Raw genomic sequence first — 25,938 nt, forward strand, 5'->3', positions numbered from 1 at the left:
TCCATTATCAGGGCGACCACCTCAGCAGGTACGGCCTGAGTTTAGCTAGGGCTGCCCATAGAATTGTTGGCAGAATATGGACACTGGTCAGTGATGCCGACACAACTGAAGGAGAAGGGAAATAGTGCGGCTGCTGCTGGTCATTTGAAATGTCAACAAGTAGTGCCGGAAATACTAAGCGAATCAAACAGCAGCTGTGGAGAGAAACAGAATTAACGTCCCAAGATTCATTCGCATGCAGCAGAACCGGGGGGTAACCAACCTCGAGGTTGTTATTAAAAACCCATCTGGTTCACTAATGTCCTTCTACCCACTGGGAGTGGCCTAACTCTGGCTCCAGGCACACAGTGATGTGGTTAACATATACCTGCCCTCTGAAAACGGCAAGTGACCCAGTCAGCCTGACCAAACCACTAATGAGAGGTCACTGCAGGTGCACCGACACCACACGGACAGCAGCAATTCAAGGGGGCAACTCACCACCACCTCAAGGGCAATTAGGGGTGGGCAATAAATAATGGCCTTGCCAGCGACGGCCACACCTGCTGAATGAAGAAAAACCTTTCATTAAAAAAATCTTTGCAAGGCGCACAAGAGGTTCAATGGGCGGCGCAGTTGCACAGTGGCTAGCACTGCTGCCTCACAGCCCAAGGGACCCGGGTTCAATTCCAACCTCGGGTCACTGTCTCTGTGGAGTTTGCATGTTCTCCCCGTGTCTGCGTGGGTTCCTTCCGGGTGCTCCGGTTTCCTCCCACAGTCCAAAGATGTGCAGGTTAGGTGGATTGGCCATGCTAAATTGCCCTTAGTGACCAAAAAAGGTTAGGTGGGATTGTTGGGTTACGGGAAGGGGGTGGAGGTGTGGACTTAAGTACGGTGCTCTTTCCAAGGGCCGGTGCAGACTCGATGGGCCGAATGGCCTCCTTCTGCACTCTAAATTCTATGATTCAAAGACAACAATTACCTCTCTCTCCATGTTCTGTGTGTAATACTCCTTGTTGACGTCAGACTTGGGCATCTCGTCCTTGAGCGATATTCCCGCATCGCGGACCTGGATGGGCAATCCTAAGAGCAGCGTAGGAAGGAAGTGAGACAATCAGACTCAGCACAGTCTAAAGGGCAAGAACGCAGGTTCACTCCAGCGTAACTGGGAGAGCAGGTTGCCACTTTCACACCAACTTGAAGCCACTTTGAGTTCAGAGTAAGTATAAAACAGGTAGCATAAAGCGGAAGGAATTGACCGAGTATTCTGAAGCCCCGACAGGGAAATATCCCACCAACTTTACTAAAGCTCGGCACTGTGAATTGAATCCATTTGCACATTGTACATATGGATAAAGTAGAACAAATTGCACCTAACAGGCTTAAAGCCTTAGCACCACTTGTTTGGACGACATTGTTAAAGTGATGGGAAGCTACAAATGGCCACTCTTCAGGTTTTGAGTGATCGTTCGGGACAGGAGGAAGTCAGTCGCACCTCACTTCCGTTCTCCGCCATTCAGATAGACCACGGTTGATCCATGTCTCAATTCCATTCACCCTCTGCCGTTCCATATCCTTTGATACACCCACCTAATAGACGTCTATCAGCAGACCATTCAACAGTGAGGTGCTTCACTCTAAATCACGTCAGTGAGCTCTCTCGCCCCGCAAGTGTCAGCTTGTCGGGCAAATGGGGACCATTTGCCATCACCACAGGACAATTACAAAGGCACTGCTTGAACCACTGCTTGAACACCATGAGTGTGTTCATGGTTTCCGGCAGTTCAAAGTGCTGTTTGCACCTCACTAAGCCCTGTCCCTCCTGGAGGACTGCCACTCCCATCAGTCCCTACTTGGCAACACGCTGGTCTGGATTGGCTCCAGTTCCCTTTTAAAGGGCAGCACGGTAGCATTGTGGATAGCACAATTGCTTCACAGCTCCAGGGTCCCAGGTTCGATTCCGGCTTGGGTCACTGTCTGTGCAGAGTCTGCACATCCTCCCCGTGTCTGCGTGAGTTTCCTCCGGGTGCTCCGTTTTCCTCCCACAGTCCAAAGATGTGCAGGTTAGGTGGATTGGCCATGCTAAATTGCCCTTAGTGTCCAAAATTGCCCTTAGTGTTGGGTGGGGTTACTAGGTTATGGGGATACGGTGGAGGTGTTGACCTTGGGTAGGGTGCTCTTTCCAGGAGCCGGTGCAGACTCGATGGGTCGAATGGCCTCCTTCTGCACTGTAAATTCTATGAAAAGGTTGGCAACAATCTGACCATCTCAAACAGGTGCAGGTCTGTAATCCCCCCGAGTGACTGTGCGGACACTTACCGTATTCAAGGTCCAGCAGGCAAGTCTGGCACACGTTCTTCAGCTTGCTACACGTCTGGCAGACTTCGGTTTTCTTAAAACGCATCCGGGCTCCCGGACACCAGCGGAAGACAGTGAAAGGCCGAGAGCAGATCTGAAGGGTGTGGCAACAAGGGGAAAGATATGGATTCAACCCACCGCAGGAGCTTAGCATTTCGAGCACAGGTAAATCCCCCCCCCCCACCCCCCCCAACCCCAATCTTTGAAACAGCGGTGGTGGGTTTTTCACATCCACCCGAGGGGGAAAAAGGGGCCCGGGTTTAACGTCACGTCCAGGGGACGGTTTTGACAGCAGCTTTGATTTTTGTTCTCGAGTCTCTGGAGTGGGACCTGAACACACAACGTTCTGACACAAAGGTGAGAATGAAGCAAACTGAGACACAGCTGGGGCATGAAACCAGAATTATTATTTTAAACACACAGCATTGGAAGGCTTTGATCAGGGAATAATTTAAGGATAACATTTTTTGACTCGTTTTTGAAATTCAATAGATGAACATATGATTATGGTTAGCAAGTGGTACTTTAAACATGAAGCTAATTTCAAAGCAACATAACAGAATGATAACAATGTTGTTTGTGTCTATATTGAAGATTTTAATTCCTGTACCTAAAGCAATGTGTGGTAGAACAGAATAATCCCAGATGTCCCTGTCACTTAAACCAGGGGTTCCTTACCAGTAAATCCTTGTATTTCTTTGGCACCTGTAATCTGGCAAAATGTCTCAAGACTCTTCACAGGAACGTGGAGGATAACAGGTCAAATTAACAAAATTTAGGGGCAGCACGGTGGCACAGTGGTTAGCACTTCTGCCTCACAACGCTGGGGTCCCAGGTTTAATTCCGGCCTGGTGTCTGTGCGGAGCCTGCACTTTCTCCCCGTGTCTGCATGGGTTTCCTCCGGGTGCTCCGGTTTCCTCCCACAGTCCAAAGGTGTGCGGTGTAGGTTGGGTTACGGGGATAGGGCAGGGTCATGGCTCTGGGTAGGGAGCTCTTTCAGGGGGTCGGTGCAGACTCGATGGGTTGAAAAGCCTTCTTCTGATTGATCAGAGAAGTCAGCTTTCGAGGGCATCTTCGAGGAGGAGAGCAGCGGACAGGTGTAGGGAGGGAATTAGAGAGCTTGGGACCCAGGCAGCTACAGGTACGGCCACCAACGGTGAAGCGATTAAAATCAGGGATTTACAGATGGTCAGAAAGAGGAAGGTGCCGGGTTGTGGGGAGTGAGGATGGGGAGCGGTGAGCCCATAGAAGGATTTGAAAACAAAGATGGGAATTTCAAAGATGAGATGCGGGAACGGGAGTGAACGCTGGTCAGCGAGCACAGGGGCGAGCGGGAATGGTGCGTGTTCAGTGAGTGGGAATGGTGCGTGTTCAGCGAGCACAGGGACGAATGGGAATGGTGCATGTTCAGTGAGTACAGGGGCGAGTGGGAATGGTGCATGTTCAGTGAGTACAGGGGCGAGTGGGAATGGTGCATGTTCAGTGAGCGGGAATGATGCGTGTTCAGTGGGCACAGGGGCATGTGGGAACGGTGTGTGTTCAGTGAGCGGGAATGGTGCGTGTTCAGCGGGCACAGGGGCGTGTGGGAATGGTGCGTGTTCAGTGAGCGGGAATGGCACGTATTCAGTGAGCGGGAATGCTGCGTGTTCAGTGAGCACAGGGGCGAGTGGGAATGGCACGTATTCAGTGAGCGGGAATGGTGCGTGTTTAGCGAGCGGGAATGGTGCGTGTTTAGCGAGCGGGAATGGTGCGTGTTTAGCGAGCGGGAATGGTGCGTGTTTAGCGAGCAGGAATGGTACGGACTCAGTGAGCGGGAATGGTACAGGCTCAGTGAGCGGGAATGGTACGGGCTCAGTGAGCGGGAATGGTACGGGCTCAGTGAGTGGGAATGGTACGGGCTCGGTGAGCGGGAATGGTACGGGTTCAGTGAACGGGAATGGTACGGGCTCAGTGAGTGGGAATGGTACGGGCTCAGTGAGTGGGAATGGTACGGGCTCAGTGAGCAGGAATGGTACGGGCTCAGTGAGCGGGAATGGTACGGGCTCAGTGAGCAGGAATGGTACGGGCTCAGTGAGGGGGAATGGTACGGGCTCAGTGAGCGGGAATGGTACGGGCTCAGAGCGGGAATGGTACGGGCTCAGTGAGCGGGAATGGTACGGGCTCAGTGAGCGGGAATGGTACGGGCTCAGTGAGTGGGAATGGTACGGGCTCAGTGAGCAGGAATGGTACGGGCTCAGTGAGTGGGAATGGTACGGGCTCAGTGAGCGGGAATGGTACGGGTTCAGTGAGTGGGAATGGTACGGGTTCAGTGAGTGGGAATGGTACGGGTTCAGTGAGTGGGAATGGTACGGGCTCAGTGAGTGGGAATGGTACGGGTTCAGTGAGTGGGAATGGTACGGGCTCAGTGAGCGGGAATGGTACGGGCTCAGTGAGCGGGAATGGTATGGGCTCAGTGAGCGGGAATGGTACGGGCTCAGTGAGCGGGAATGGTACGGGCTCAGAGCGGGAATGGTACGGGCTCAGTGAGCGGGAATGGTACGGGCTCAGTGAGCGGGAATGGTACGGGCTCAGTGAGTGGGAATGGTACGGGCTCAGTGAGCAGGAATGGTACGGGCTCAGAGCGGGAATGGTACGGGCTCAGAGCGGGAATGGTACGGGCTCAGAGCGGGAATGGTACGGGCTTGGATACAGGCAGCTGAGCTTTAGGATGAGCTCCTGTTTCTTTACGATGGAAGAGCAGAGGTCGGTGGGGGGAGGATTGGGACGGCCCAGGTCTCGAGGGTAACAGAGGGTTTCAGCAAATGAGTTGAGCCAGGGGTGGGGTTGGGCGATGCTACGCCCGAGGTTCTAAGTTCAGTCGGAGCAGCATCACCTGTAGAGGAGAGGGAATCCAAATCGATTCTCGTAAAACTCTCCCGCCACCTGGCTCATTGCTGCCACCTAGTGGATTTTCAGTCTACTTCAATACCAATGTACAGTATTTACTCAAACACCGGCTCCCTCGCCAGCCCATACCTGTCTGTGCTTCTCCACTGGCATTCAGAAATCCAATGAGGTCACTCCACTGTGCCAGCCTGCCAGCACCCACTACCCACATGTTAATGATGTCCACACGCATACACCATCTGCCTGCTTCTGTGCAGTCTATCAGTAACAAGCTCAATTAAAGCATTAACCTGGGTCACATCTCACCCTTTGGTGTGATGAAGAGTGCCCAGATACTGAATGATCTATTTCCATCGCTTCATTCCTGCACTGCAAACCCACTGACTAATGTTTCAATTTAGGAAGGCTAAGGTGTAATGGGGCAGCACGGCGGCACAGTGGTTAGCACTGCTGCTTCACAGCACCAGGGACCCGGGTTCGATTCTGGGCAACTGTCTGTGTGGAGTCTGCACGTTCTCCCCGTGTGTGCGTGGGTTTCCTCCGGGTGCTCCGGTTTCCTCCCACAGTCCAAAGATGTGCAGGCTAGGTGGATTGGCCATGCTAAATTGCCCCTTAGTGTCCAAAAGGTTATGTGGGGTTACTGGATAGGGTGGGGGGTGGGTTAGGTAGGCTGCTCTTTCAGAGGGTTAGTGCAGACTCAATGGGCTGAATGGCCTCCTTCTGCACTGTCGGGATTCTATAATAATTGCTGAATCACCTGGCCCGAAGAATATCAACACCATTGCACATAGCTTTTATAAGGGCAGCACGGTAGCGCAGTGGTTAGCACTGTGGCTTCACAGCTCCAGGGTTCCAGGTTCGATTCCCGGCTGGGTCACTGTCTGCGCGGAGTCTGCACATCCTCCCCGTGTCTGCGTGGGTTTCCTCCGGGTGCTCCGGTTTCCTCCCACAGTCCAAAGACGTGCAGTATAGGTGGATTGGCCATGATAAATTGCCCTTAGTGTCCAAAAAGGTTAGGTGGGGTTATTGGGTTACGGGGATAGGAGGGAGGTGAGGGCTTAAGGTGGGTCGGTGCAGACTCGATGGGCCCAATGGCCTCCTTCTGCACTGTGCTATGTTTTATATTTTATAACGGGACATTTTAATATCTAGATCAGTACATCACCGCTAAATTTGTGTAGTCTAACTGGACAACCGACTCTGAGAACATTTATACATCAACATTACATAAAGATCTCTCACATCCACAAAATCCCATTTCTGGAAATCAAATGTCTCTCTCCCGGAACGTGCGCAGTGTCCAAGCCGGAGTCCGACTGGGGCCATGAACCAGAAAACCAACTCTCTCTCTCCGTGAGTGACAGGCACTCCAGCCAATCCACCTCAATTAGGAATTGAGGGACCCCGCTCCAACTCTCTCTCTCCGTGAGTGACAGGCACTCCAGCCAATCCACCTCGATTAGGAATTGAGGGACCCCACTCCAACTCTCTCTCTCCGTGAGTGACAGGCACTCCAGCCAATCCACCTCGATTAGGAATTGAGGGACCCCGCTCCAACTCTCTCTCTCCGTGAGTGACAGGCACTCCAGCCAATCCACCTCGATTAGGAATTGAGGGACCCCGCTCCAACTCTCTCTCTCCGTGAGTGACAGGCACTCCAGCCAATCCACCTCGATTAGGAATTGAGGGACCCCGCTCCAACTCTCTCTCTCCGTGAGTGACAGGCGCTCCAGCCAATCCACCTCGATTAGGAATTGAGGGACCCCGCTCCAACTCTCTCTCTCCGTGAGTGACAGGCGCTCCAGCCAATCCACCTCGATTAGGAATTGAGGGACTCCGCTTCAAACACAGCCCTGATACTTTGAGCAGCGCCACCGTTGCTACTGGCTGCATTCAACTTTATATTATCCAATTCCAGCCCCAGCAATTACATCCCTGAACAGCTCCTGTTAGTGGCAGGAGGTACACATAACGCACCGGCACAGAGGTTTGTTAATCTCGCCGTACACAGGCAGCTATTTTAATAACCTAATGAAAATGTTTCGACGCAAAATAACTGGGCATTGAATTGGGGCAGGTGCCCCACAATGCTGAGGGAGCAGAGGTCACGTTCGAATGGTGCCGGATGCAGCCACAGGGTTGCTTCCTCGGAATTAAAGAGAAGTCGGAAAAGATTGTTCACACAAACTGCCAACAAGAAAGCAGAGGCAATAAACCGTTTCAGATTAGAATGAAGTAGTTGATTGAGAAACAGGAACATTGAATGACAATGAGAGTGAGGAGAATGGGTGGGATGTCACAGGTAACAGGGAGGGAGGAGGAGAGTGGGAGTGGCCAGGCGCCAAATGCCAACGTGTTTTTTATGGCCTCTACCTTTGCTGGATTATACTGCGAGTTTAAACCCCAGAAATCCCTGACCTTTGGTGCAATTATCCCACAGGAAAACCGTTGTGATGTTGTATTAATGGAGGTCTTGAGGCACAGTGGGTAGCGTCTCTGAGCCAGAATCTCACCCCAGGATCTGATGGCCAAGGATGGCGGCATCATAACGCGGCCCAACAGGCAGAGTATCAACCGGCAAATCCTTGCAGCACCCCCTACGGTAGGCATGCAGAATTGGGAGAGATTCCTCAGCCGTGCCTGATGCAGATGGTGCCTCTGAATTGAGGCAAGCAACCCTGTTCCAGATAAACAATCAAGGGAATTAGAGAAGGAAGTGATCGCACTGGAGTGGGTACAGAGGACGTTCACCAGGACGTTGCCTGGGTTGGAGCGATGAAGAGAGACTGGATAGGATGGGGTTGTTTTCCCTGGAGCAGGGAAGATTGAGTTGGGACGTGATCAGGGTGTACAGAATTATGAAAGGATACATGCGGAGAAACCTTTCCCCTTAGTAGAGGGGTCAATAACCAGGGGGCAGAGATTTACGGTCAGGGGCAGGAGATTCAGACGGGATTTGAGAAAAAACCTTTTCACCCAGAGGGTGGTGGGAGTCTGGAACTCGCTGCCTGAAAGGGTGGGAGAGGCGGGAACCCTCACAACATAATACGAAGCATTTAGATCAGCACTTGAAATGCCACAGCACACAAGGCTATAGATCAAGTGCTGGAAAATGGGATTTGAATTGATAGGTGGTGATGGCCAGCACAGACATGATGGGCTGAAGGGCCTGTTTCAGTGCTGTAAAACTCTAGGATTCTGAGAGATTTAAGTGTTTGCGTCTTCCAAGTCTATACTGAATTAGGGACATCAACATACTTTAATGCTTTAGGATGACAGCTTATCATTAACCATTCACTCGACAATGATACAGCACAAGAGGAGGCTATTCGGCCCTACATTGCTTGTGCTGGCTCCTTGTAGGTGCTCCCCAATTAGCCCCAGGATCCCTGCCCCTTCCCCAGTGAAAAGAAGCTCCCAGGTTTGTGTACTGTGACATCAGACGCATCGCGAGAATCACAGGTTGATTGGGAGCCCACGAGACTGTTACCCAGAAACCTCAGACACATACATACCTTGCACTCTTTTCCATATTTTTCTTTTGTCTGAAATTATAAAGAAAAAGACACAAAGACTCTATTAACGGCTATCTCTGGATTTGCAGGATTAGCCTATAAAACACTAAAAGATTGGCGTCAGTACCGTTTCAATTTGCATCAAGGGAGAAAGAAATAAGCCCCAGGTTTCCACCGAGAGTTACCTTCTGCCGGGGTCATTTTTGGAGAGGGCGGTGCATTACAACCAAACCAACTAGGGAGGGGGGAGTGGCAAGGGGGAGCTAACAGCCCGTTTTACACAATCAATCCGCTGCTGCTCGCTGGACTGCGCTGAAGGTGAGGATGCTACTTGGGTAAACTGTGATGCCCACCAAGTTCAAACAGCTGTTACATTCTGGGCTCACAAATCAAGACAAGATTGGGATTTTTATGCAGCTGTAGCGCATGGGGAATGAGTACCTTCAGGAAGAGGGGGGACGTGAAACAATTTCGTAAAGAACAAACCTGCATTTGTATAGCACCTTTCACAACCACCATTGGGGCTTTTCACAGCAACTTCATTGAAACCTACTTGTGACAATAAGCGATTATTATTATTAAGATGGCCCAATGTGGTTCAGTTAATGAAGTACTTTTGAAGGACGGTCACGGTTGTAATAAAGGAACCACGGCAGCCAATTTGTGCAGAGCAAGCTCCCACCAACAGCAATGTGACAACAGCCAGGTAATAGAACATAGAACTGTACAGCACAGTACAGCCCCTTCGGCTCACGATGTTGTGCCGAACTAGTCTGAAACTAAGATCAAATCAACCTGCTCCCAATCATTCTAGTGCACTCCATATGCCTATCCAATAACCGCTTAAAAGTTCCGAAAGTGTCCGACTCCACTATCACAGCAGGCAGTCCATTCCACACCCCAACCACTCTCTGAGTAAAGAACCTACCTCTGACATCCCTCCTATATCTCCCACCCTGAACCTTATAGTTATGCCCCCTTGTAACAGCTACATCCACCCAAGGAAAAAGCCGCTGAACGTCACCCTATCTATCCCTCTCATCATCTTATGCACCTCAATTGAGTCACCTCTCATCCTCCTTTACTCCAACGAGAAAAGCCCTAGCTCCCTCAACCTTTCTTCATAAGACCTATCCCTCCAATCCAGGCCGCATCCTGGTAAATCTCCTTTGCAACCTTTTTAGGTAATCTAATGTTTTAGCGATGCCGGCTGAGTCCTGATCAATGTTGACCAGGGCACCGGGGAGACCGCCACTGATATTCAAAACAGTGAATGTGGGAGCTGCTATCTTCACCCGCGAAGTCAAACGGTTTAACATCTTATCTCTAACAACGCAGCGCTCCATCAGTACTGGCCGTCAGCCTGAATTATGAGCTCAAAGCCCTGGGGTGGGAAGTAACAACAAATATCCCTTGTCAGGGGGCTCACCATAAATAAACACAGATTAATGGCCATCGTATACGTGGGAATATCTTGCCGACTTTCTAAAGTTTAACTCTGAGAACTACAGCACAGCAAATTCACAACACGGGGGGGGGGATTCAGATGCTGCAGGAACGTAGAGATGTCGGCGGAGAGGGTGGGGGAAGGATGCATTCTCAAATAAAGAGAAGGAATTGCTGGGCATGCAAACCACCACTCCACTTGTACAAAGGGGAGAGACAGCTCAATGTTAATTTGTTTTTACAGATGCTGTCTGACTGTATTTCAGATTTGTACCATCCACCTTACTCCCTCAAGGACTCCCGAACCAAATCAGGACAGCTTGAAACAGGGGGCTGGATTGATATCTGCTCAGAAGATGAACCGGGGAGGGTTGGAGGTGAGCCAGAATCAACCACCAGCTGCAGGATTTGAACCCGTGTCGCCAGAGCAATAGCCTGGGCCTCCGGATTACTGGCCCATCGATATTACCACTCCGCCACCATCTTTCCATTGTACACAATAAATTACATTAAAGTTAGAATATTCACACTTACACTTAACTAAGCCTAGTTCAACAGCACCCATGAAATAAGGATTGCCTCAGCTTCCAAATATCAGCAGTGACTCAATGGGTGAGCAGGTAGGTTGCGGGTTGGACCGAGCAGAACGTTCACGCCGCTGCTGGGGGGCTGCACTGCCTGAGGTGCTGAGGGGGTGCTGCACTGAGGGGACGCTGCACTGAGGGGGGGGGCTGCACTGCCTGAGGTGCTGAGGGGATGCTGCACTGAGGGGATGCTGAACTGAGGGGATGCTGCACTGAGGGGATGCTGCACTGAGGGGATGCTGCACTGAGGGGATGCTGCACTGAGGGGATGCTGCACTGAGGGGATGCTGCACTGAGGGGATGCTGCACTGAGGGGGGGGCTGCACTGAGGGGATGCTGCACTGAGGGGATGCTGCACTGAGGGGATGCTGAACTGAGGGGATGCTGCACTGAGGGGATGCTGCACTGAGGGGGTGCTGAACTGAGGGGATGCTGCACTGAGGGGATGCTGAACTGAGGGGATGCTGCACTGAGGGGGTGCTGAACTGAGGGGGTGCTGCACTGAGGGGATGCTGCACTGAGGGGATGCTGCACTGAGGGGATGCTGCACTGAGGGGATGCTGCACTGAGGGGATGCTGCACTGAGGGGGTGCTGCACGGAGGGGATGCTGCACAGAGGGGATGCTGCACAGAGGGGATGCTGCACAGAGGGGATGCTGCACTGAGGGGATGCTGCACTGCCTGAGGTACTGAGGGGGTGCTGCACTGAGGGGATGCTGCACTGCCTGAGGTACTGAGGGGGTGCTGCACTGAGGGGATGCTGCACTGCCTGAGGTACTGAGGGGGTGCTGCACTGCCCGAGGTGCTGAGGGGATGCTGCACAGAGGGGATGCTGCACTGCCTGAGGTACTGAGGGGGTGCTGCACTGAGGGGATGCTGCACTGCCTGAGGTACTGAGGGGGTGCTGCACTGCCCGAGGTGCTGAGGGGATGCTGCACAGAGGGGATGCTGCACAGAGGGGATGCTGCACTACCCGAGGTGCTGAGGAGGTGCTGCACTGCCCGAGGTGCTGAGGGGGTGCTGCACTACCCGAGGTGCTGAGGGGATGCTGCACTGAGGGGATGCTGCACTGAGGGGGTGCTGCACTGCCCGAGGTGCTGAGGAGGTGCTGCACTGCCCGAGGTGCTGAGGGGGTGCTGCACTACCCGAGGTGCTGAGGGGATGCTGCACTGAGGGGATGCTGCACTGAGGGGGTGCTGCACTGCCCGAGGTGCTGAGGGGATGCTGCACTGAGGGGATGCTGCACTGCCCGAGGTGCTGAGGGGATGCTGCACTGAGGGGATGCTGCACTGCCCGAGGTGCTGAGGGGATGCTGCACTACCCGAGGTGCTGCACTGCCTGAGGTGCTGAGGGGGTGCTGCACTGCCTGAGGTGCTGAGGGGGTGCTGCACTGAGGGGGTGCTGCACTGCCCGAGGTGCTGAGGGGGTGCTGCACTACCCGAGGTGCTGCACATCCCTCAGCCAACATTACAGAAAAATAAATGACCTGATCCGTTTCTTTAATAGACTGATTTGGGTGGGAGCTTGCTGTGCGAATATTGTCTGTTGCTCCGGGAGCAGTATTCCACAGGTTTGGGAAGTGCTCTGGGATGGCTCCGAGGCTGCGAAAGGCGCTACAAAAGGACAACCCTTTCTTTCGCGTCCATTATAGATCTCAGGTGCACTGAGGGAAGCTTGGAACACCTCTCCACATTCTCACTCATTTCCATATATCTCCCTTTGCTCTGATAGATCCTCCGACAAGACAACTCTTTCTAAAACTCCACAAGGAAGGACACAGAGAAATGGAAACTCACCATTCTGATATAAGGGTTTTCTCCCAGGCATGTTTGGCACAGAATCGGAAAATCCTAATTCCACAAGAGAGAAGTATTAATGATTTTCACAGTAATGTCATTGCAGTGTTAATGACATTATTGAAGATTATATTATTATACATTTTTTTAGAATTAGAACAGTACAGCACAGAACAGGCCCTTCGGCCCTCAATGTTGTGCCGAGCAATGATCACCCTACTCAAGCCCATGTATCCACCCTATCCCAGTAACCCAACAACCCCCATTAACCTTATCTTTTTTTTTAGGACACTAAGTGCAATTTAGCCTGGCCAATCCACCTAACCCGCACATCTTTGGACTGTGGGAGGAAACCGGAGCACCCGGAGGAAACCCACGCACACACGGGGAGGATGTGCAGACTCCGCACAGACAGTGACCCAGCCGGGAATCGAACCTGGGACCCTGGAGCTGTGAAGCATTTATGCTAACCACCATGCTACCGTGCTGCCCCTTTATCCAGTATTAAACTCCAGTATCCAGTATTTCCAGTAACTCACAAAACAGAACAGATTGTGACACCAAAATCAAACCACAAACAGCAGAAAGGATTTAAAACCGAATACGCTGCAAACACACAACAGGCATCTGAAGAGAACAAGTGGGCTGAAAGCTGCTTCAGCCCCAGGCTGAACCCCAGTGCTATACGGTGACACCAGTGCAGGAGAGAGCGAGGGTGCACGCCCGAGTGAGAACGCACACCTGAGAACGTGTGTCAGAGAGCGCATGCCGGAGAACAAAAACACTCGCCAGAGAGCGAGAGCGTGTGTCAGAGAGGTGAGAGCGAAAGATGGGTATGGTGGACCTCTGACGCTTTAGGGGGGGGGGGGGGGGGGAGAACGCATGTTTACAGGGTGTATTCAAGAATCAACTTTTTTGTGCTGAGCCGGGAGGTGTTGGTAGGGATGGAGGGGGGACGCGGGGACAGTAATTTCAGACCATGCGCCCCACTGGCTGGAGATTTGGCTCAGATCGGGATGGAAGCAGAGGCCAGGGTGGAGGCTCGGTTCGGGGTTGTTGGCAGGTGGGGGATTCCGTGATAGGGTGCGGTCGGTGATTGAAGATTATGCAGAATTGAACCAGGACGGGAAAGTGTTGGCGGCACATTTTGGGAGACACTGAACGCAGTAGATTATCTCATTCAAGGCGCATAAGCAGAAGATAAGGGGAGGGAATATGAACGCTTGATAAATGAGATAGTCTAAGTAGGTGGGGAGTATTCGAGGGCGTCCACCACGGAGGGATTGGCGCGAAGGAAAAGGCTGCAGGGATAATCTGATAGGTTGACGACGGGAAGGGCAGTAGGACAGCTGTGTAGGGCAAGGGGGGTGCAGTACGATTACGGGGAGAAAGTGTGTTGAATGTTAGCATATCAGCTACAGAGGCAGGCCGCATCCAGGGAAATATTGAGGATATAGACAGAGACTGGGGAGGTGATGACGGAGCTGGGAAAGATAAATGAGATGTTTAGGGAATATTATAAGGAGCTGTACAGGGCGGACTGGGGGGGGGGTTAGGGAATGTTATAAGGAGCTGTAGAGGGTGGACCAGGGGGTGGCGCTACAAAGGGTCAACGCAACTTTCTTGTGCGCAAGGATGAGCCTGGTAATATATACAATATCATTCTGGTCGCCACACTATCAGAAGGATGTGGAGGCTTTAGAGAGGGTGCAGAAGAGATTTACCAGGATGTTGCCTGGTCTGGAGGGCATTAGCTATGAGGAGAGGTTGAATAAACTTGGTTTGTTCTCACTGGAATGACGGAGGTTGAGGGGCGACCTGATAGAGGTCTACAGAATTCTGAGGGGAATAGACAGAGTGGGTAGTCAGAGACTTTTTCCCAGGGTAGAGGGGTCAATTACTAGGGGGCCTAGGTTTAAGGTGCGAGGGGCAAGGTTTAGAGGAGATGTATGAGGTAAGTTTTTTTACACAGAGGGTAGTGGGTGTTGGAAGCAGGGACAAGAGTGACGTTTAAGGGGCATCTTGACAATACATGAATAGGATGGGAATAGAGGGATACGGACCCCGGAAGTGTGGAAGATTTTAGTTTAGACGGCCAGCACGATCGGCACGGGCTTGGAGGGCCGAAGGGCCTGGTCCTGTGCGGTACTTTCCTTTATTATTTCTTTGTTCCAGGGAGTGGTGACAAGTGTGAGAAGTGTGGGCGGGAGCAGAGAATCACACACATATGTGCTGGGGTTGCAAGAAGTTGGAGAGATTTTGGGCGTGAGTGTTTGCAGCGCAAGAAAGGATAGTGAGGGAGGAGGTTGGGACGAAACCTATGGTGGCGACATTTGGGATATCGGAGAAGCCGGAGCTTATGGAGGGGAGGAAGGCCCTGTGGCACTCCATTCGTTACACCCTACCAGCCAAAAAAAGATACATTGATGCCAATTAGGTTTCCGGTTAACTAGCCAATCGTCTATCCATATCAATAAATTACCCCCTACACAATGAGATTTCATTTTACACAATGACCTTTGCTGTGGCACCTTATCAAATGCCCTCTGGAAATCTAAGTATAGTATATCCACCAGTTCCCCTTTATCCACAGCACATGTGACTCCTTCAGAGAACATAGAAAAGCAGAGGTGACAGGAGGGGGAAAGGGTCAGTGAGATCTGGAATGCGAGAGAAGCTGATTAAATAGCAACATCGTTTTTTGAAAGGGAGATCAATTTTACATAGAATTTACAGTGCAGAAGGAGGCCATTCAGCCCATCGAGTCTGCACCGGCTCTTGGAAAGAGCACCCTACCCAAGGTCAACACCTCCACTCTATCCCCATAACCCAGTAACCCCACCCAACACGAAGGGCAATTTTGGACACTAAGGGCAATTTATCATGGCCAATCCACCTAACCTGCACATCTTTGGACTGTGGGAGGAAACCGGAGCACCCGGAGGAAACCCACGCACACACGGGGAGGATGTACAGACTCCGCACAGACAGTGACCCAAGCCGGAATCGAACCAGGGACCCTGGAGCTGTGAAGCGATTGTGCTATCCACAATGCTACCGTGCTGCCCAATTTATTGGAGTCCTTTGAAGTAACAGATGCTATGGATAAAGGGGACTCGGTGGATGTACTGCACTTCGATTGACAAAGGGAACTTGATAAGGTGCATCACTGCGGAAAATGAAGGTCCATGGAGTATTGCCTTCGACAATGGCTAGCAAACTGGAAACAGAGACTCGGCCTAAATGGGTCATTTTCTGGTTAGGAAAGGGAATTGGGTAAAAGGTCGAGAGGAATTTGAAGAGCTCTGGGAAAGAGGAAGGGAGAACGGGATCAGTTGGATAGCTCTTTCAGCATAGGCAAATTGGGCTGTATCGTGATGTTGGTTAATTGAAATTCAGAGCAATGGAAGGGGAAAGGTTGACAACGTCATTCGAAAGCGTGCCGCCACCACACTCTCCCAGGCGATTTCCCTCATCACAGTGGATGGAACTGGACTTGTTGGGCTAATTTGCTGCGAGTTATTTCTATTCCTTTCTCCAAAGCTTTCGCACCAAAATCTGCCGACGGTGTTTGAGTAAATTAGGGGAGGGCTGTAACCAAAGGCTGAGGTAGACAGGGATCGTTCCACTGAAGATGCTTTCTGACTTTGCAGCTGTATTTTACATCCACAAGTTAGGATTGCCCGAGGCACTGCTGCCATGATTCAGCAGAAGAATCACCAGGGTAATAAAGAGCTTGTGTTAATTACCTTTTTCAAATTGTTAGAAAAGTGTTAGAAACGGGGAAACTGTCCAGGGAGAGGTGTGCAGGCCATTTAGAACCGAGAGGAGGAGGAATTTCTTCACTCAAGAAGGTGGCCAATCTCTGGAATTCGAGGGTCCGTGGAAGTTCAGACATTGAATATGTTCAAGACCAAAATGAGGATACTAACAACACCAGGGATACAGGGGATAGTGGGGGAAAATGATGTTGAGGTATATAATCAGCCACGCTCTAGCCGAATGATGGGGCAGGGTCAATGGGCCAAATGGGCTATTGCTGCTCCTGCATTCCTACATAGCCCTATCATCAGTCCTGATCCAATACTGAAATTTAAAGAGCCATTTGTCAAAGGTTATTAAACTTTGGGCGATTGAACCTCAGTTCAGAATTGTTATGGTGCCAAACGAGGCCATTTGGTCCATCATGCCTGCCTCCCCCCCCCCCCCCCCACCCCACCCCCCCCCCCACCCACACTGTACATTGTAGTGTTCTGTCATCCAAATGCTGTGCCCAAAACAGCAGCTGAGACTTATGGAGTCATCCCACTTATAATAAGGGCCAACTCTGTCAATAAAGATACTTGTGCACGGTGCAGTTAACACAGGCCTTCCATTCTCTGGAATTCCCTGACTTCAACCCCTCTAACTTTCCATCAGTGCCTCTAAGAGCTTTTCAAAGACAGTTTGGCGTCCGTCCAATTTTAATGTATGTTCTTTGGAATGGTAGTAGGCATTGTGAAAATTTGCAAGGATACAAGATCAGAGTGGGGGTGGGCAGGGAGGGGGAGTTGCTGTGTGACTAATCTGATAGCTCAACTAAAGAGGCAGCATGGATTTGATGAGCCAAATGTCCGCTTGGGCCATGAGGTCTCATTGACAGTTGAAATTCAACACGGTGTGACCCTTGTATTGATCCATTCTGACTGTATCATTGAAAGGGTTTGGGGTCATTTTTGGTCCTTTAAAGTTGATTCAGAGGCAACGAGAATAGTCAGGCGGGCCTTCCCTGTGCCAGTCCCCACCTCCCCTAACCCAGGCTTCAGCCAACTCCCTAAGTTGCAGTCAGTGGTGTTCCTAGACTGATCATCCATGACCATACTGAATGGCGGACCAGACTCGAAGGGCCATATGGCCTTCCCTGGAATCCTTACAGTGCAGAAGGAGGCCATTCGGCCCATCGGGTCTGCACCAATCCTCTGAAAGAGCACCCTATCCCCATTATCCCACTGAACCGTTGGACATCAAGGGGCAATTTAGGATGGCCAATCCTCCTCACTCGCACATCCTGCTCCTATTTTCTATGTTTCAATGAGTCTTAGGCCAGAAAATAAACCTAACCTTCTGTTAAAGGTCTCACACCCGCAAGCTGGTATTAATGGAGAGCAAAACATCAATCAAAACATGGACAGGACAGCAAACTGTTTGAGGACTTGCTCTGAAGGTAGCGGGGTTCAGTGCGTGGGTTCCAGAGAGAAGAAGACCCTGAAGGCTATAATATTACACGGGGGGGGGGGGGGGGGGGGGGGGAGGTTAATCAATGTCATTGACGATGAGCAATGAATCAGGAAGCACAGGATCAGACCCAGGAGTCAAAATTCACTAATGATACAAAATTATGAGACTGTTATGAACAGTAAAGAGGACAGTGTAGAATTTCAAGCAGAGAGGGACAAGTTGGTGGAGGGAGTGGGCAAGTGGCAGATTAAATTTAATGCAGTAGTGATTCCTTCCAGTAGGAGGAACATCGAGGGTGGAAGAGCAGAGGGACCTGGATGTGTGTGTACAGGGATCATTGAAGGTGGCAGGACAGGTGTGGAGAGCAGTTAATAAAGCAGATTGTATTATGGGCTTTATTAACAGGGGAATAGAGTACAAGTGCAAGGAGGTTAAACTGAACTTATACAAGACACCAGTTGGACCTCAGCTGGAATATTGTGTACAGTCCTGGGTACCACACTATAGGAAGGATGTGAACACCCTGGAGCAAGCACAGAAGAGGTTTATGAGAATGGTTCCATGGATGAGAAACTTCAGTTATGAGGGTAGATCGGAGAGTTTGGGACAGTTCTCCTTGGGGAGAAGACGGAGAGAAGATTTGACAGATATTCAAAATCAGGAGGGGGCCGGACAGGGGGAAACTGTTCACGCCGGTGAAGGGGTCACGGACACGGGGCTGGTGGGAGTCTGGGATGTTCGCCGGGAGGCGCGGCGGGAATGGGAGGACTGTCTGAATGTTCCAGCCAGCTGGGCTGGCAGCTAGTGTGAGCCAGTTCAGGGAGGATGGGCCGAACGGTCTCTGTCCGCTCTCCGATTCAGCCCGCGGCCGAGCACTCCTCTCCTCCCGTTCCCGGGGACTCCTCTCCTCCCGGGGCCGGACCCTCCTCCAGCTCCCGGATCCTCACCGCGTCCTCCCAGTTCTGCCGGTTGTACGTGTTCGCTCCCAGCGAGGTCGCCATCTTCCGCTATCCCGCCCTGCCCCGCGCCGGCGCTCCTCCGCAATCCCGCCCTGCCCCGCGCCGGCGCTCCTCCACTATCCCGCCCTGCTCCGCGCCGGCGCTCCTCCACAATCCCGCCCTGCCCCGCGCCAATGCGATCCCAGTACGCACCCTCACCGGAAGCCGGTTTTGCGGGGCGGATGTGGACTCTGGGAACAACCGCACGGCAGATTCCGGAGGGAAACTGCAGGCTGGGTTTCTTGTTCCGCGGCTGGAAGCCAAAGTTCGGGTTCATCTCCACTCTCTTCATTGAGGAGGGGGGGGGGGGGGTTTACAACTTGTTAAAAAAAAGTTCAGATGAATTTCTCACCCAATGTCGAACCTCATAGGTTCGGTGCTGGGAGATAGCCTCTTATCTCTGATGAATTGACAATTCAAAGGCCATTCGGCCCCTCCTGCCTGTTCTAGCTCTGCCAGAATTAGTTTCCAGTCTCGATCCTGCAGACTTCCCATTTACCAACATTTCACCAATTCCCTTTTAAAACTTTCCGAGTCACCGCCCTCCCAGGTCGAGCATCCAGATCACAATTACTCCGCATTGCGTCTATTTTAAAAACCTTTCTGTAATTTCACAAATCACCAGGTTGCTGATAATTGGGCTTGAGATGGGGATCGAACCCCCCCCCCTTTCGAAGCAGCGAGGAACGTTTCTCTTCCACCGACTCTTTCATTTCTTTTCAGAATCCAAAAAAAAACACATCACCCCCTCAATGTTCTTATGTTCCAGAGAAAACAAGCCTGGTTAACATAAAACCTACATCCTTGACCACACACCAGTATCCATTCCTGCCAAGGACAGCACAGTGGTTAGCACTTAGTGGAGTCTGCACTATCTCCCCAGGTCTGCGTGGGTTTCCTCCGGGTGCTCCGGTTTCCTCCCACAATCCAAAGACGTGCTTGTTTGGTGAATTGAACATTCTGAATTCTCCCTCAGTATCTCCAAACAGGTGCCGGAATGTGGCGACTAGGGGATTTTCACAGTAACTTCATTGCAGTGTTAATGTAAGCCTACTTGTGACAATAATAAGCATTATTATTATTCTGGATGGAGCTATGTTGTTGTATGAACTAGCAGCACGCCTGACCATTTCTGCTCAATATACTGCCATACATGTGCGGGGCGGCAAGGTGGCACAGTGGTTAGCACTGCTGCCTCACAGCACCAGGGACCCGGGCTCAATTCTGGCCTCGGGTGATTATGTGGAGTGTGCATGTTCTCCCTGTCTCTGCGTGGGTTTCTTCCGGGTGCTCCAGTTTCCTCCCACAGTCCAAAGCTGTGCAGGTTGGGTGGATGATGGAACCATCAATTCACCAGACACGTGTTTCCGATATGAATATAGACTTTAATTGGCTTACTACAGAGCCAGCCTGTTACCCGTTGATGAACTCTCAGTGAACTGCAGGCTGACTCTGGACAAGGGTATTTATACAGCAGCACTAGGGGGAGGAGTCGTGGGCGGAGCCTAGGGTGGAACCCTGTACAAGCTCCTGAGCATTCCCAGAGCTACTCCCCCTAGTGGTCGGATAATGCTACTGCGCTTACAAAGACATAGTGTGAATTATCATGTTACATTCACCACATTCACCCCTGCAAAAAAAATCAAGTCCGGCGGGGGTGGTGGTCTACAACGTCAGTCTGTCCGGTGGTCGAATTGTCCGCTGTGATCTGCGGAGCACCGGGGTTGCAGCCTCTTGCGGAGGCTGGATGGGTGTTGTGTGCTGGGGTACGATGGCGGACTCCAGGGAGGGTTGTATCCAAGCTTCATACTCTCCTGGTTCGACCGGGGACTGGGGGCGCTGGGGGCTGGCCGGCGCGGGAGCGCGGAACTGGTGGAGCGAGCTCGCGGGCTCAGGAGCGGCAGCATGGGGTGTAGGGTGAGAGGTCCTTCTGTGGGGGTAGAGGGGGGACTGGATCCGGCGGGTGCCAGATCCTGGAGGGATACCGTGTCCTGACGGCCGTCAGGGAACTCGACGAATGCGTACTGGGGGTTGGAGTGGAGCAGGCGCACCTTCTCAACAAGGGAGTCGGTTTTGTGCGCCCTGACGTGTTTCCTCAGAAGTACGGGGCCCGGTGTCCTCAGCCATGCCAGAAGTGAGACCCCCATGGTAGTGTCCCTGGAAAAAATGAAGAGCCTCTCGTGAGGGGTCTGATTGGTCGCTGTGCACAAAAAGGACCTAATAGCGTGGAGCGCGTCTGGGAGGACTTCCTGCCACTGGGAGACTTGGAGCTTTCTAGACCGGAGGGTCAGTAGGACGGTCTTCCAGACCATCGCGTTCTCCCTCTCTACCTGCTCAAGGCAATGCCCTTGTCGAGACGGTACTGACGCAGCTCGTCGCTCATGAAGGACGAACCCCGGTCGCTGTGCGCGTAGCTGGGGAAACCAAACAGGTTGAAGATGCTGGGCCCTAATGACTGTGTGGGGGTCATGTCGGGGCACGGGATAGCGAATGGGAAACGGGAGAACTCGTCTACGACGTTTAAAAAGTAAACGTTCTTGTTAGTTGAGGGTAGTGGCCCTTTGAAATCAATCGCGAGGCATTCAAAGGGCCTAGAAGCCTTGACCAGGTGGGCCCTGTCTGGTCTATAGAAGTGCGGTTTGCACTCCGCACAGATCGGGCAGTCCCTGGTGACCTCTTTTACCTCCTCGTTGGAGAAAGGCAGGTTTCGGGCCCTGATGTAGTGGACGAGCCGGGTGACCCCCGGTTCGCAGAGGTCATTGTGGATGACTTTCAATCGGTCAATCTGCGTGCTGGCGCATGTCCCGCGGGATAGGGCATCCGGCGGCTCGTTGAGCTTCCCGGGTCGATACTTAATGTCGTAATTGTAGGTGGAGAGTTCGATCCTCCACCTCAGAATTTTGGCGTTTTTAATTTTGCCCCTTTGCGAGTTGTCGAACATGAAGGCAACCGATCTTTGGTCGGTGATGAGGGTGAACCTCCTACCTGCGAGGTAGTGCCTCCAGTAACGGATAGCCTCCACAATGGCTTGTGCTTCTTTCTCGACTGAGGAGTGTCGGAGTTCTGAAGCGTAGAGGGTACGGGAGAAAAATGCGACTGGTCTCCCTGCCTGATTTAGTGTGGCTGCTAGAGCTACCTCTGAGGCATCGCTCTCTACCTGAAATGGAGTGGATTCATCCACCGCCCGCATGACCACTTTGGCGATGTCCTCCTTGATGCAGTCGAAGGCCTGGCGTGCCTCGGCTGACAGGGGAAATCGTGTGGCCCTAAAGAGTGGGCGGGCTTTGTCCGCATATTGAGGGACCCACTGGGCGGAGTAGGAAAAGAAACCCAAGCACCGTTTGAGGGCCTTGGGGCAATGGGGGAGGGGGAGTTCTAAGGGTCCGGGTCTGGGCCCAGGACTCCGTTTTCCACGACATAGCCGAGGATGGCTAGTCTGGTTGTCCGGAAAACACATTTCTCCTTGTTATACGTGAGATTCAGTTTCTGTGCTGTCTGGAGAAAACGGTGGAGATTGGCGTCGTGGTCCAACTGGTCATAGCCGCAGATGGTGACATTGTCCAAGTACGGAAACGTGGCCCGCAGCCCGTACTGGTCCACCATTCGGTCCATTGCTCGTTGGAACACCGAGACCCCGTTAGTGACGCCGAAAGGGACCCGGAGGAAATGGAAGAGGCGGCCATCGGCCTCGAATGCCGTGTAGTGGCGGTCCTCCGGGCGGATTGGGAGCTGGTAGTATGCAGACTTCAGATCCACCGTGGAAAAGGGCCGGTACTGGGCGATCTGATTAACCATGTCTGCAATCCTGGGGAGGGGATACGCGTCGAGGAGCGTAAATCTATTTATGATCTGACTATAGACGACAACCATGCAGAATGTTTCCCCGGTTTTAACGACCACCACCTGAGATCTCCAGGGACTATTGCTGGCCTCTATAACCCCCTCACTGAGTAGCCTTCGGACCTCTGCTCTGATAAATACCCTATCCTGCAGGCTACACCGCCTGCTACGAGTGGCTATGGGTTTACAGTCCTTTGTGAGATTGGCGAAGAGAGGAGGGGGAGGGATTCGCAGCCTAGCGAGGCTGCAGATAGTGAGTGGAGGCAGCGACCCGCCGAAGCTGAGGGTGAGGCTCTTGAGGTTACATTGGAAGTCTAGGCCTAATAAGAGTGGCGCTCAGAGTTCGGGCAAAACGTAGAGTTTGAATTTAGAGTAGCTAGCGCCTCAGATTGTGAGTGTCGCGGTGGTGCGCCCCTGGATCTGGACAGAGTGGGAGCCTGAAGCGAGCGAGATAGTTTGCTGCACGGGGAAAACGGGGAGCGAACAGCGTCTTACCAGGTCTGGATGTATGAAGCTCTCAGTGCTCCCGGAGTCGAAGAGGCATGGCATTTTGTACCTGTTGATATGGACCTCTGCCATCGAATTTCGCAGATGCTTCGGGCGTGATTGGTCCAGAGTGACTGCGCTGAGTTGCGGGTAGTCGGCGGCTCGATCAGCTGTGCTGGAGTGGCCCCGTGATGACTGCCCTCTGAGTTCATAGTCGTATTCTTCCGATGAGTTGTCCGAGCGCGGAGATGCAGGTCGGGCCCGTGGATCGCACGTGGCAGGCGGCGAGGAAGATGGCGTCCAAGATGGCGGCCCCATGAGTCGCATGTGGCCGGCCACGTGTTGGAGGTTTGCCAAGATGGCGGCCCCCATGGATCGCACGTGGTGGGATAGGGCGGAGTCGGGGCATAGGCCGCAGCGTTTCAGGCCCCGCGGGCCTGCGGGTGTGGGGAGCGATTACTTCGTGCCGCTGGGGAGTTGGAAGCTGGGGCCCTTTTAGCAAGGCACACTCTTGCATAATGGCCTTTCCGCCCGCAGCTGCTGCAGGTCGCATTGCGGGCCGGGCGGTGCTGCCGCGGGTGCTGGTTCTGGCCGTAGAAATGGCAGGCTGGAGCAGCATAGTGGCTGGCTGGAGCAGCATAGTGGCTGGAGCAGCATAGTGGCTGGCTGGGGCAGCATAGTGGCTGGCTGGGGAAGCATAGTGGTTGGCTGGAGCAGCATAGTGGTTGGCTGGAGCAGCATAGTGGTTGGCTGGAGCAGCATAGTGGTTGGCTGGAGCAGCATAGTGGCTGGCTGGAGCAGCATAGTGGCTGGCTGGAGCAGCATAGTGGCTGGCTGGAGCAGCATAGTGGTTGGCTGGAGCAGCATAGTGGCTGGCTGGAGCAGCATAGTGGTTGGCTGGAGCAGCATAGTGGTTGGCTGGAGCAGCATGGTGGCTGGCTGGAGCAGCATGGTGGCTGGCTGGGGCAGCATAGTGGCTGGCTGGGGAAGCATAGTGGTTGGCTGGAGCAGCATAGTGGCTGGCTGGAGCAGCATAGTGGCTGGCTGGAGCAGCATAGTGGCTGGCTGGAGCAGCATAGTGGCTGGCTGGAGCAGCATAGTGGCTGGAGCAGCATAGTGGCTAGCTGGGGCAGCATAGTGGCTGGGGCAGCATGGTGGCTGGCTGGAGCAGCATAGTGGCTGGCTGGAGCAGCACAGTGGCTGGAGCAGCATAGTGGTTGGCTGGAGCAGCATAGTGGTTGGCTGGAGCAGCATAGTGGCTGGAGCAGCATAGTGGCTGGAGCAGCATAGTGGTTGGCTGGAGCAGCATAATGGCTGGCTGGAGCAGCATAGTGGCTGGAGCAGCATAGTGGCTGGCTGGAGCAGCATAGTGGCTGGCTGGAGCAGCATAGTGGCTGGAGCAGCATAGTGGTTGGCTGGAGCAGCATAGTGGTTGGCTGGAGCAGCATGGTGGCTGGCTGGGGCAGCATAGTGGCTGGCTGGGGAAGCATAGTGGCTGGCTGGGGCAGCATAGTGGCTGGCTGGAGCAGCATAGTGGTTGGCTGGGGCAGCATGGTGGTTGGCTGGAGCAGCATAGTGGCTGGAGCAGCATAGTGGCTGGGGCAGCATAGTGGCTGGAGCAGCATAGTGGTTGGCTGGGGCAGCATGGTGGTTGGCTGGGGCAGCATGGTGGCTGGCTGGAGCAGCATAGTGGTTGGCTGGAGCAGCATAGTGGCTGGCTGGAGCAGCATAGTGGCTGGCTGGAGCAGCATAGTGGTTGGCTGGAGCAGCATAGTGGTTGGCTGGAGCAGCATAGTGGTTGGCTGGAGCAGCATAGTGGTTGGCTGGAGCAGCATAGTGGTTGGCTGGAGCAGCATAGTCGGCTTTAATCGACTTACTGCAGAGCCAGCCTGTTACCCGTTGATGAACTCTCAGTGAACTGCAGGCTGACTCTGGACAAGGGTATTTATACAGCTGCACTAGGGGGAGGAGTCATGGGAAGAGCCAAGGGTGGAGCCCTGTATAAGCTCCTGAGCATTCCCAGAGTTACTCCCCCTAGTGGTCGGATAACGCTACTGCGCTTACAAAGACATAGTGTGAATTATCATGTTACATTCACCACAGTGGATTAGCCATAATCAATTGCCCCTTAGTGTCCAGGGATGTGTCGGTTAGTTTAAGGGGTTGGGCGGGGCACTCTTTGAAAGGGTCGGTGCAGACTCACTGGGCCCAATGGCCTCCTTCTGTACTCTAGTGATTCTACGATTCAATCACTGGTTTATATTTGAAGCAAACATTGTTTAGACACCGTGATGCGTATTTGGCTTGTGCAGAGCTTTGAGGTGAGATTGGACCGGGAGGACACAGAGTGTAAACATTTCTCTGCTCCCTAACATTCCACACCCTGTAACATCCTCCATCTCCAGCCCAGTCTCAGCTCATCGGCCGCTGGAACCCTCATCCGTACCTTTGTGTTCATAGAAATGCAACGTGCTCCCAGTCCAATAGAGTCTCCATTTTAAATTCACACCATTATCTCTCCCCTCCCTGTCTGTGTAATCTCCTCCAAGCTCAACACCCCCCCCCCCCCCCCACCCCCCCCACTGAGATTTCAGCATTCCTCTAATTTTAATTGGGATGTTCAAGAGGCCAGAATGAGAGGAATGCTGAAATCTCAGTTTGGGGGGGGTGGGGTTGAGATTACACAGCCAACACCATTGTTGGCCGTGCCTTCAGCTGCCAAGCTCTTTAATTCTCTCATTAAACCTGCTTCACTCCCTAAAACCAACGACTTTGACCAAAACCTTGATAATTCCTCAGGTGACTTGGTGTCAAAGTGTGCCCGCTGTCTGTG

General features: G+C 52.7%; 1 protein-coding gene across 1 annotated transcript in view; it reads right to left on the minus strand.

Annotated features, from left to right (window-relative positions):
• Window positions 1-18,827, minus strand: part of rbm22 (RNA binding motif protein 22) — a 33,216-nt gene extending 14,389 nt beyond the window's left edge. The window contains exons 1-5 of the mRNA XM_038796242.1: window positions 18,729-18,827; window positions 12,565-12,618; window positions 8,739-8,768; window positions 2,299-2,431; window positions 962-1,062 (exon numbers count right to left, since the gene is read on the minus strand). Of these exons, the coding sequence (XP_038652170.1) occupies window positions 962-1,062; window positions 2,299-2,431; window positions 8,739-8,768; window positions 12,565-12,618; window positions 18,729-18,782 (372 nt within the window). The 5' untranslated portion in view covers window positions 18,783-18,827. The remainder of the gene's footprint in view (window positions 1-961; window positions 1,063-2,298; window positions 2,432-8,738; window positions 8,769-12,564; window positions 12,619-18,728) is intronic.
• Between the last annotated feature and the right edge of the window lie 7,111 nt (window positions 18,828-25,938).

Source organism: Scyliorhinus canicula, chromosome 4, assembly GCF_902713615.1.
Source record: "Scyliorhinus canicula chromosome 4, sScyCan1.1, whole genome shotgun sequence".
Taxonomy (NCBI): Eukaryota; Metazoa; Chordata; class Chondrichthyes; order Carcharhiniformes; family Scyliorhinidae; genus Scyliorhinus; species Scyliorhinus canicula.